Below are 12,268 nucleotides of genomic sequence, written 5' to 3' on the forward strand. Positions count from 1 at the left end.
CCTCGTAGAGTACAGAATGACATTCGGGATGGTAACTGTAGTTGTGAGTAGAGACTTGAGATTCTGAGACTATTTCCACCGGAGCAGGGAAGGCTATGAGGATATTTAATAGAGGATTTAAAAATTATGAAGAGTTCCAATAGAATGAACGGGGAAAGAATATTTCCTCTCGTTGGAGAACCAGCGATGAGTGAGGTCATCAATTTAGAATTGTCATTGAGAGGGCGGACAGAGGTTAGGAGACATTTCTGTACATCGAGGATTGTTGGAGAATGAAATGCTTTGTTACAGGGAATGGTTGAGGCAGAGATTATTGTATCTTTTGAGGGTCTGTGGACATTCCTGGTGCAATCCTTCCATTAGGTTACTTGGTGCATGCAGCCGCTCGGATGCCCCATGGTTGGTGCAAGGGGAAGGTTAGATGGGAGGGCTGGGAACATCTTCTCCCATCTCATCTGCATTGTTACGATTGGCCAGTGCTTGGAGTAGGTGGAGACCCAGTTACATCAATTTAGGGCTAGCTGTGCAAATCCTGGGGTGGTGTGTGGCAGCAGATACCTGACACAGTGAATCTCAATTCCCCTTTTCCTGTCCACTGCATCTGGGAGCTGAGTGTTCCCTAGCACAGTCTTCAGGAAAAGAGGAGAAAATTGAAAATTACAAACAAAAGATTTCCTAAAAAAGCTCTTAAACTTTGACAAATTCATTACCTATCTCCTAATGCAACAACATACTGAGCCAGGGTCATTACAACAGGACATTTTTAGTAGAACCTTGGTGTGTCTCTATTTGAATTCTACATCAATAATAGAATAGAATCATAGACGAGAATAGTACAGCACAAAAGGAAGCCACTCGGCCCATCGAGTCTGTGCCGGCTCTTTCAAAGAGCAATCCAGTTAGTCCCACTCCCCGCTCGTTCTCCATACCTCTGCAATTCTTTCTCCTTCAAGTATGTGTCCAATTCCCCTTTGAAGGCTACTATTGAATCTGTGTCCGCCATCCCATTCCACTTGTTGCGTAAAAAAGATTTAACTGTGCACTTTATGCAATTGCCAAGCAAGTTTTTACTTCCTGATTAAAAACAGGTCATATTGTATTGAAAAAGTACACTAAGTGTTAAAACCAAATGCAAGGGATTCCAAAAGCTATCACTCATATTTCCTCTCCAGTTTTCTCCCTCCTCGTCTGAGTATGGAAACTCACGCTGGGGTATGATTCTATCAATGGCCACATCCTTCTAGTTCCTCATCCCAGTGCTCATTTGACCAGGTGAAAGCCTAGCCATGAAGGGGTTTCAGAATTCTGATAAACTGAGTTCAAGGTTGACTTGAAAAGTTAGCGAGAAAGCAATCATCCAAATAGGAATCAAAAAGGAGATTTTCTATTTCGACACTGTGATTCTTGGGAAAATACAAGGGAAGTACTTTAGATTCTTCTAAACTTGACTTGAAGTTGCTTCTGAAATAAAAATGGAACATGCTGGAAATACTCAGCATGGAAATGCGTGTGCTAGAAATAGACACGTACCTCTGAGGAACATGGGCGGTTTCTTGGAGAGTGCGAGTTCCCCCCGTACGATCAAATACAATGAAGCATTAGAAGCATAACTTAATGATATCCACAGATACTAATCTGAGCTTTTGTTAGAAGTGGCAGCGGACCAAAGGAACAGCTTATTAAAACATTTTGGGGACTAAATTTAGTCCCGTTGGAAAGCTGCCACTCAATCTTTTTTAAAGAGTTTTTACCGCCGTTTCAGAACCTTTTTTCGCGAAATTCACCTCTTTGTCTTTTTTTTGAATCGCCCAAGAAGTCGGTCATAAAGGGGGCGGAAGTTCAGCAGGAAGTGCTGGTGAGGGGCAGAAGTGGGGACGGGACGATTTCCCCGCCGCTGTTAGTCAGCAGCGGAGCGGTGGTGAGGTCATTGCGCATCTGCGTCACCATCTCTCGCCTCCATTAAAAGGGAGAGAATCGGCCATTAGTCGCGATCGGACACTGGACCACCAGGGAGGGTTTCAGCCGGGCCAGCGGCCTGGCATCCAAGACGGGGTGTCAGGCTGCCTGCTGGCGGCCGGGCCAAACCCGGGGGAGGGGGGGGCGGGGGCACAATAGTCCGGCGACATAGAAGTTGGCCGGCAAAAAAAAAACCTGCCGGTCGAGGCATTGGGTCTTCGCCTTTAATGGCAGTCGTGGCATTGGGCCGCTGCACAACCAAGGCAGAGAGAACGTACAAGGTGCCCTGACAGAAAAAACTGGCAGGGGCACCGCTCGGCGGCAATTGCTCGCTAAATTCCGCGGGAGGTGGGGCGTCCTGGCGGTGCACGCACTGATGACGCACGCATGGCCGGTCGGCATTGGCGGGCAGAAGTAGGGACCGCCAGAAAAACCCCCCCCCCAGAGCTAAATTTCGCTTGCGGCGGCCATTCGACCAGAAATCGGCAGCCGTTCGACTTCGCCACATGGCCGCCGCAAACGGGAGGTAATGGGCCTTATTGGGAGCTGAATTTCAGCCCCTTTGTTTTCATCTTTGGTAGCGAGATAGGCCCATCTGGAAACGTAATCAATCCTATGGGATCTACTTCCATCTTTCGGCCACTTGTAGGCGCACAATGGAACTCACACCTGCTCTCAGCAGGAATGGTAATCATTGGATGTAAGTAGGGGTGCATCAGGCGTAGGTTCCTGGAAGTGCATGCAGACACATCTTCAACTGCTGCTGGGTTGGGTGGGAAAATGATGCAGCTGCCCCTCCTCCCCCCTGGTTGGAATTTCAAACATAAGCTAGTTATGTTCTCTTTTCTCATATAATCTCATAGAAACGTTTAAAATTCTGACGGGTTTAGACAGGTTAGATGCAGGAAGAACGTTCCCAATGTTGGGGAAGTCCAGAACCAGGGGTCACAGTCTAAGGATAAGGGGTAAGCCATTTTGGACCGAGATGAGGAGAAACTTCTTCACCCAGAGAGTGGTGAACCTGTGGAATTCTCTACCACAGAAAGTTGTTGAGGCCAATTCACTAAATATATTCAAAAAGGAGTTAGATGTAGTCCTTACTACTCGGGGGATCAAGGGGTATGGTGAGAAAGCAGGAATGGGGTACTGAAGTTGCATGTTCAGCCATGAACTCATTGAATGGCAGTGCAGGCTAGAAGGGCCGAATGGCCTACTCCTGCACCTATTTTCTATGTTTCTATGTTTTTCTATGTTTGAGGCGGAAAACCAGGTATCACCCCAAACGGCCCCTATCCTGGCACAATTCTTCCATAATTATGAGCTCCTCTGACAGCCAAAATTTGTAGGCCTGCTACATTAGGAAATATTGGATGTTTTCTAATTGGATTGTGAAACTATCTCCATTTTGTAGCACAAGAATGAATTGCCTTATCGTGAGACATAAACAAATGACTGAAAATTCAGAAAATGTGTGAACTTTTGGAGTAAAGAATCTTCACTCGAGTTTTGCTCTTCAGAAGCATCCTGTCCCTGTCGGAATGTATAAGTCATTAAAGTGGGCAGGGTTACGACCATTTGAGAAGTCGGGGACTTGTTGTTGACACAGCAACATTCTTTATTCACGCAAAGGACTTTTGGTTGGAGTTATTAGAAGCTGCCACCAATGTTTAATTATTGTAAATCCTGAGAAATCTGCCTCTAGAAAAGATAACAAAAACGTCAAACTTGGTGCCGCTGCAGGAAATTCTAGAGATGCTTTATTACAAATGCTGAGAAGTTACATCAGCCAATCAATTAGCAGAGTTATAAAAACCTGCTCTCACACGTCATCTGAAACACGATTCACTGGTACTGTGATTATAGAAAGGTTACTAGTGTGCACACTTATATTAAAGTTTGTTGTGTATATGTATATAATAACATTGATTGTTAACATACTGAAGGTTGAGAGTATAAAATACTTTAAAGCCATTCTTTTCCCAATTATTACATGCTGCACATGAGGATACAATAAATTAAGACCCAACTAGAAACCAGTAGCCTTTTTAATATGTGTTTACGGTATGTCTATAATGAAATATTTATGATAATATCTTATTTGAGAGGCTGCAGGAAATGTTTTAAAATCAATAGTTTATCTTACTCAAAAAACTGCTTCGATTTTCTGGCTATAATTGTGCTCTTTAATTGTGTGACAGCCAGTGGAGATTGTGAATGATTTATGGGATCCTACAGGACCTTGCTTCTCAATTAGTTACACTGCCACACAGTGGAGATTAGAAACTAAACATGAGTGTGAGTGTAATGGATGCACTGATTATCGTGCGAAGATATATTCCTGTCAGTCTAAGCTTTTGCGCTGATCGTACTAACTGGAGGTGTTGCCAGCAGACACTCAAGCTGCCTTCAGTGCCTATATGTATGTGATCAGCTGCTGGATGCATTTCCTCTTCTCTGACATGCTGGCGGTACGAACACAAGCAACCCCGACTCTTCCTGATTAGGACCAGCTAAATTCTTTCACAGGGCTATAGATTAAACTTCTCTCCACGGAACAAGACACTCCAGTACTTTAAGCAAAAGCAAACCTTCTCAACACCGAGCTGACAATTCAGTGGTCAGCAGGAAACGGTTGGGCACCAATTCGCTTGGAACCAACTCCCTGCTCCCAGCGCACAAGAAGAATTTTCTTGTACACCACACATCAGCCCCAAATTTAAGGCCCCACCTCCACCCCCACCCCACGGACGGCAAGAATGAGGAGTGCAGGGGGTTAAAATCGAGGTGCTTGGCACTCACCGGACCCACGCTCCACACCCGCACCCGTGCCATTTTGATTGGCATGTTTTGGGTAGCGTGTGAAGCCCTTACCCCATGCAGCGCGGCGCCTCATTAAGATTCAAAAGTCAAGTTGTGATGATGTCATTCAGCCCCAGATGGCATGCTTACCTGCAGCAATGAGATCAGCACCTGGTTCCGGGCTCACCAGGGAAACCCAGAGCCCAGGAGTAGCGTTCCCATGAGAAGAAAGACGAAAAATGAATGTTATATTTTGAAGGTTTTCCTTGTGAGCCAGGAGGAGCAGGAATGTTCCACCTGGACCCGTCAGGAATCCTTGGGCATCCCTTGCCCCGGGATTCCCCCGATCACCTTGGACACCACTTCTTGACTCACTTTGCCAGGGTCCATTCCCGCGGGCCCGTGCGGCGGTTTGTAACAGAAACAATTGGCTTTTCCGGTGAGCCATCGATTAAGAGTGTCCACAACTTATCTTGCTTTCGACTCGCGTGTTTATTAACTGTTGCTTTAGAAACATAGAAACATAAAAAATAGGTGCAGGAGTAGGCCATTCGGCTCTTCGAGCCTGCACCACCATTCAATATGATCATGGCTGATCATGCAAATTCAGTACCCCATTCCTGCTTTCTCTCCATACATCTTGATCCCTTTAGCCGTAAGGGCCACATCTAACTCCCTTTTGAATATATCTAACGAACTGGCCTCAACAACTTCCTGCGGTAGAGAATTCCACAGGTTCACAATTCTCTGAGTGAAGAAGTTTCTCCTCACCTAAATGGCTTCTCCCTTATCCTTAGACTGTAACCCCTAGTTCTGGACTTCCCCAACATCGGGAACATTCTTCCTGCATCTAATCTGTCCAATCCCGTCAGAATTTTATATGTTTCTATGAGATCCCCTCTCATTCTTCTAAATTCCAGTGAATATAATTCTAGTCGATCCAGCCTTTCTTCATATGTCAGTCCTGCCATCACGGGAATCAGTCTGGTGATATTTTGTTGATATTTTTTGCATTTTACCTGCCTCTCACCAATGATTTTCCTGTTTCAGGGTCAGATTGGTGGTCCCTGTGATGGAAGAGATTGTTCGGTCTGCCAGTGCTTCCCAGCTAAAGGCTCCCAGGTATGTGACAAGCTCAATAAAGCCAAAGGCAATATTTTCTTTGTCTTTCTTTGGTGTATGTGTAACTAATTGAGACACAGTGCACCACCTCGCACTTTAATTCATCCACTACCAGGATCTCAGAAGCTATAAAATTATTTTCCTCCTTCAGTGTTGCCATCTTGATGCAGATAGAGAATTTGAGAATCTTGGCATTACTTTGGCACTGCATCTTGACTTGTTTCATCTTTTTGCTTACTCTTTTCACCCTTGGTGGTATCCTGCATTATGGGCGTTGACCTCCTTCACTTTGATTCCTCAATACAAATACACCACTTATTTTAAAGGAGTGATGCCATCTTCCCATGATAACACTCCATGGGAGGGATTTTCCTCGGAGTTGCTGTCTGTTTTGGGGCGGTGGAAAGAGCAGAATAGGTTTTTGACAGCTACCACCTCAAATCTGGCCGCAAAAAACTGCACCTGCTTTCTCCTCCCCTTAAAAAAACCACAGTCCCTTTTTAATATCAAGGAGGTTATGCTTGAACTGTATAAAACACTGGTTAGGCCGCAGCTGGAGTACTGTGTGCAGTTCTGGTCACCACATTACAGGAAAGATGTGATTGCACTGGAAAGGGTGCAGAGGAGATTTACAAGAATGTTGCCTGGACCTGGAGAATTTTGGCTATGAGGAAAGATTGGAGATGCTGGGTCTGTTTTCTTTGGAACAGAGGAGGCTAAGGGGAGACCTGATTGAGGTGTATAATATTATGAGGGGCCTGGATCGAGTGGATAGGAAGGACCTGTTTCCCTTGGCAGAGGGGTCAACAACCAGGGTGCATAGATTTAAAGTAATTGTGGGGGAGGTTTAGAAGAGATATGAGGAGAAATTTCTTCACCCAGAGGGTGGTGGGAGTCTGGAACTCACTGTCGGAAAGGGTGGTAGAGACAGGAACCCTCACCACATTTAAAAGATACTTGGATGTGCATGTAAAGTGCCGAAACCTACAGGGCTATGGGCCAAGAGCTGGAAAGTGGGATTAAGCTGGATAACCCTTGGTCGGTCGGCGCGGACACGATGGGCCGCAATGGTCTCCTTCCGTGATGTAAATTTCTCTGATTCTCTGATTCTATGAAGACCCAACAATAGTGGTTACCATCCCATGCAAATTGAACTTATGGGAAATGGCCTGCCTTTTTTTTTTCTATTTATTAGAATAGTAGATACTGAGGTGAGTTACTGTGCGCACATAATTAAGAAGGTTAGATGACCAGGTAAAAAGCAAGGGAAAATACTATGTCATTTATAACTGTCAGATTAGATTACAACCTCAAAATTACTCCATGCATTTATTACTAAACGTGTTTTAATATGAGGTGGGCATTCTCAACACCTATGACAACTCTCAGTGCATTTATGTCATCGACGTGTGGCTCATCGAAGAGGGTGAATTATTGCGATCTCATCTCTCCAACTTTCCCAAGAACTAGTCTGTAATTGACTTCCGGGAAATTCTTTCTCCGATGTATTGCAATGGAATGAGATGATAGATACAGCAAGCTCCAACATGCAGCTGGAATCATTGAATGAGCTAACATCTCCCAGCCGAGGTTCATTTCAGGGTATTGCTGGTCTGCTGACAAGATCAAGCCAGCCAAATGATAAAAAAAGCAGGTGTTGGGTACAATAGATTTTAGGGATGGCAGGTACTGAGATCTTTCATATCTAGACAGTTACCTCACCCTGGAGACATGATTGGGCTGCCGGTCTTCTCCAAGGTCATGACCGGAGCAGAGTCGCTGATCTTTACGCTCAGCATGTGTGTCTAAGGCATGAAAACCTCAACAATCCAAAATGCCCACCCAGAATCCCAGTGGGGGCAATTGGAGGTCAGATTGGAGGGAGAGGAGTCTGCTGCAAGGCTCTCTCATTTCATTAGGGAACCCAGGATCATTGCCGCCACTTCCAGGGGTCTACTGCCTACGTAGCGGCAATAAGTGGGGAAGATGGGAGGAAAATTCTCCAGGGATTATGGGCTATTTGCATGCAGCGCATGGGGATGGATTGGCCTGCGGCAGCCCTGGCAAGGGGAAAGGAGCAGGAGCAACTGAGAGAAATCATGGTCAGGACGGTGAGGTAACAGTGGGTCTCACCACCTGCATTTTCCATCATTTTCCAATGCGATCTTGTCCAGTTCCGGCTGGGGTCATGGAGGAGCACTGTGGCCAATGTGTTTAATGCTGCCATGTGAATATCGCACCTAAAGCCATTCAATGTGACAGCAATAAAAATTCATACACTAGCATTCAAACAGTCTAACTACAAGGCCTTGCTGTCTCTTTGTAGAGATGTAACTCCAAGGTGGTAGATAAATGTATGAGAGTGAATGTGTGGAAACAATGACAGGATACAATTAGTATGACTTTTGGAAGATGTTTCAGGAAGCATGACTAATATTAAGAATCATTCAGCTTTCTCTGTTGCCTCTGCTGTCTCCTAGTGGCTATTTGGAGCCATTTCCATTAATTTCCTGTTTCATAACGGGCCGTGATTTGCGGCTCGTAGGGTGCGTACAAGGTGCACACACTCCTGTAAGGGCCGGACAAGTTCAGGGTTTTTTGTGCTCGAAGCAAATGCGTGAAAACCTGGAACTTGCGAACTGCCAAGAACTTTTTTGACAGATTCAACGCATCCCCGGGGAAAGGGCATCCGCGGGCGGAGAGTTGGGCTATTTGTCCAACTTCTACCCAGCGAATGTCCGTGAAATTCTTACACCTGATAAAAGCATAAGAGCCAGCATAAGAGTTTAAAAAAACATAACCATAACATTTTATCACTCATTTACACATTTTAAAACCCTGTGCAATAAGATACGTTTATTTTTAGCCCCTTTAAAACATGTAAATTTATTTATCAAAAAATAAAATTTTTGTTTTAAGTATTTAACTAAATGCCATTTGAATTAATTTTAAATACGTAATGTTTTTTTTAAATATTTATTTGACGTGTAGATGTATTTTTGGGCGTATTCCCATTTATTCTCATGCGGTTTCCGTACATACGGAATCCCCATAAGCATGAATGGAGATCACCTTCTCTCATTCGTTGGGCTGGCCCACGTGATCCCAGGGGTGCTTACAAAATGCCTGAGCCTCGGGATAGGTGGGCCCCTATCCGCGGGTACCTGGAGAGGCCCAGGACTGTGAGTCTCCGTACTTCCTGCACCACCAGGTGCACGGGTATTTTATTTGCGGATCGGAGGCATTTCCCCGCGGGAAGCCTCCAACCGCAAGTTCAGGGCCGTTATTTTTACTGGTTCTTTGAAAATAAATGGTCAAAAATTTCAATTATTTCCTGATTTTTTTTCTTCGAGTTATTTTCTATTTTTTTCTCCCTTGCGCCCACTGAAACTACATTCTGTTTCTCCAAATAAAATGAGGCGGACTGATCTATTCCGTAACTGGTTAAAGGGGCAGATGAACAGCAGCCTTGGGATTATGGCGGCTCTGCCCTGTGAGGAAATGAGTGGCATTATCGTGACATTTCTCCCAGTGGCATAGATGAGAGGCATCTGGAAACTGAAAACTCACCTCTCATCACTCAGTGCTGCTCCAATGCTGGTGTACTGACATATCCAATCTCCCTTTTCTCTCCAAAGTCCTTGAATGTGCTATTGCCTCATAAATCCGTGCCCATCTTTCCCGAATTTTTGAATCCCTCCAGTCAGGTTTCCACCCCTGCCACTGTACAGAAATGGCTCTTATCACAGTCGCAAATGACCTCTTTGTGACTGTGACAGTGGTAAACTCTCCCTCCTCATTCTTCTCGACCTATCTGCAGCCTTTGACACGGTTAATCGCACCATTCTCCTTCAATGCCTGCCCTCCATCTTCCAACAAGGAGAGACTACACTCACCTGGTTTCATTCTTATCTATCCGGTCGTAGCCAGAGAATCATCTGCAATGGCTTGCCGACCTGCTCCCGCATTGTTACCTCTGGTGTCCCCCAAAGATCTATCCCTGGTCCCCTCCTATTTCTCATTTCCATGCTGCCTCTCGGCGACATCATTCAGAAATTCTTCATTTTCCACATGTACGCTGATGTCACCCAGCTCCACCTCACTGCCACCTTCCGGACCCCTCCACTGTCTCTAAATTGTCAGACTGTTTGTCCAACATCCAGAAATGGGTGAGCAGAAAGTTCCTCCAACTAAATATTGAGAAGACTGAAGCCATTTTCTTCTGTCACCGCCACAAACTCTGTTCCCTAGCCCGCGACTCCATTGCTCTCGCTGGCATCTGCCTGAGGTTGAACCAGATTGTTTGCAACCTTGGTGTTATATTTAACCCCGAGATGAGCTTCCGACCACATATCTGCTCCATCGCCAAGACTGCCTATTTCCCTCTGTGTGTGGCCACGCTCCCTGGGGCATCACATTGGTCCTGGAGGTGCAGGCTACATGATCGGGTAGCCCGCTGGACCTGGGTGTTTCCGACCGGAGGTTGCCCTTGGTTTTGTCAGCGTACATGGAGAACCCGGCATCGCACATCATTTCTTCATTTACTGTCACAATACATTGCATCCAACCGCAATCGCCCGACTTAACATGGTTAGTTACATTTACATACTTGCATTTGTCAATTACATCTTTTACATGTGTATTACCGGCATCGCTGTACAAAGAGTGGAACTGTCCCTTTAAGTGTGATGGGTTGCCAGTCTCCTTTAAGAGGGCCTTGCAATCTTTACCCCAATCCGGTTCACTGCTCAGCATCACGTGTTGCTCCATCAACGCTTGCCCCTCGTGGTCTGGCCGCGAGGCGCTTCACCTCATGGTGCGGGCACCATTTTCTTTCTCTCCACGAGGTAGGCTGCGGTGATCCTTTTCTCCCCAGGTTCCGCCGTGGAAGCCGGGGAGTTGCCATCGGCGGCGATTTTCTTCCTCCGGAGTCCTGCCACTGGAGCCTGGAAGGTGAGGTCGGGTCGTTTTGGCTGGAGCATCTCGCTGTTGGGTTGAGCGGTCTGGGTTGTCTCCACGCAGTCGAGTTGAGTGGCTGGTTTCTTAGGTGTTGTGCTGGATCCAAATTTGGGGCCGCGGAGGATGCCGATCGCTGGAGTTTGGAGGTTTTCCCAGCTCCAACGGATTTGTTTCATCCATCTTCTTCCCAGCAGCATTGGACCATCACCAGCAACGATCCACAAAGATAACTTGTGCATCGCGCCGCCATGGGACACCTGGGCATCCACGCTGCCAACGACTGGGATGGTGTCCTTTGTGTAGGTGAGCAGCTTCATTTGGATCGGGATCATTTTAGGTCGTTCGATTGGATTGTCCCAGAGTTTCTCAAAGGCCGCCTGATTCATCAGCGATTGGCTCGCCCCTGTGTCCGCTTCCATCGTGACTGGAACACCGTTGATTTCGACTTCTATTTTCAACGGAGAGCTCTCGGTGGTGCAGGTAAACACTCTGTGCACCTCATGGACTTTCTTTTCATCGTTGCTGGAGTCCAGATGATCGGCCAACTCTTCATCGACTCGGTGAGTACAATTTCTCTTGCACATTCACTGGAGGTGGCCCTTCGTGTTACAGCCTTTGCAAGTATAGTCTTTGTAGCGGCACAGCTGAGCCCTGTGATTTCCTCCACAGCGTCAGAATGGGGCTGGCCGGTTGGCCCCATGTGGTGGACTCAGGATTGCGGGACTCTGGGTTCTGTTCTCTATACCCTGAGAGAGACTGCTTGCAGCAGCCCTGCCTCTAAAAGGCACCAGTCGGTTCACAGTACTTGCCGGGTTAGAGTCCTGGGGGTGAGTCATCCGCTTGGAATCACAGGCCGAGACCATGAACACTTTAATTGCCTTCTGCAGGGTGACCATGGTGTCCGCAGAGAGCAGCCTGTGGAGGAGGCCCTCGTGGCCGATTCCAATAACGAAGATGTCCCTCAGCGCTTCGGTGAGGTGGTCGCCAAAATCACACGGTGCAGCCAATCGTCTGAGGTCTGCAGCATATTTTGCGATTTCTTGGCCTTCGGGCCGCCGGTGGGTGTAGAACCGGTGTCTGGCTGTGAGGATGCTCTCTTTAGGTTTGAACTGTTCCTGTATCATCGTTACGAGCTCCACATACGTTTTGGTTGTTGTCTTCTCTGGGGCTAGTAAGTCCCTGACGAGGCCATAGACGGTGGTCCCACAACTGCTGAGCAGGATAGCTCTGCACTTATCAGCCAACGAGGTCGCTGTGTCTCCCGCCAGGTCGCTCGCAATGAAAAAGTGTTCGAGCCTTTCCACAAAGGCCTCCCAGTCTTCCCCATCGGCGAATTGTTGAAACGTGCCAAGGTTAGCCATTTTTCGTGTGGAAATTTGTAATCTCATCACCAGTTATTGTGTCTGTAAGCACTCTAGTAATGACTCCATGA

The 12,268-nt window shown here is 46.6% G+C and overlaps 1 protein-coding gene across 1 annotated transcript in view; it reads left to right on the forward strand.

The window, feature by feature from the left end:
• LOC139266304 (collagen alpha-4(IV) chain-like) overlaps nt 1-12,268 on the forward strand; it is a 367,140-nt gene that overhangs the window by 217,480 nt on the left and 137,392 nt on the right. Inside the window, exon 5 of the mRNA XM_070884125.1 lies at nt 5,806-5,877. Coding sequence (XP_070740226.1) covers nt 5,806-5,877 — 72 coding nt within the window. The remainder of the gene's footprint in view (nt 1-5,805; nt 5,878-12,268) is intronic.

The sequence above is a fragment of the Pristiophorus japonicus genome, chromosome 6, assembly GCF_044704955.1.
Source record: "Pristiophorus japonicus isolate sPriJap1 chromosome 6, sPriJap1.hap1, whole genome shotgun sequence".
NCBI lineage: Eukaryota > Metazoa > Chordata > Chondrichthyes > Pristiophoridae > Pristiophorus > Pristiophorus japonicus.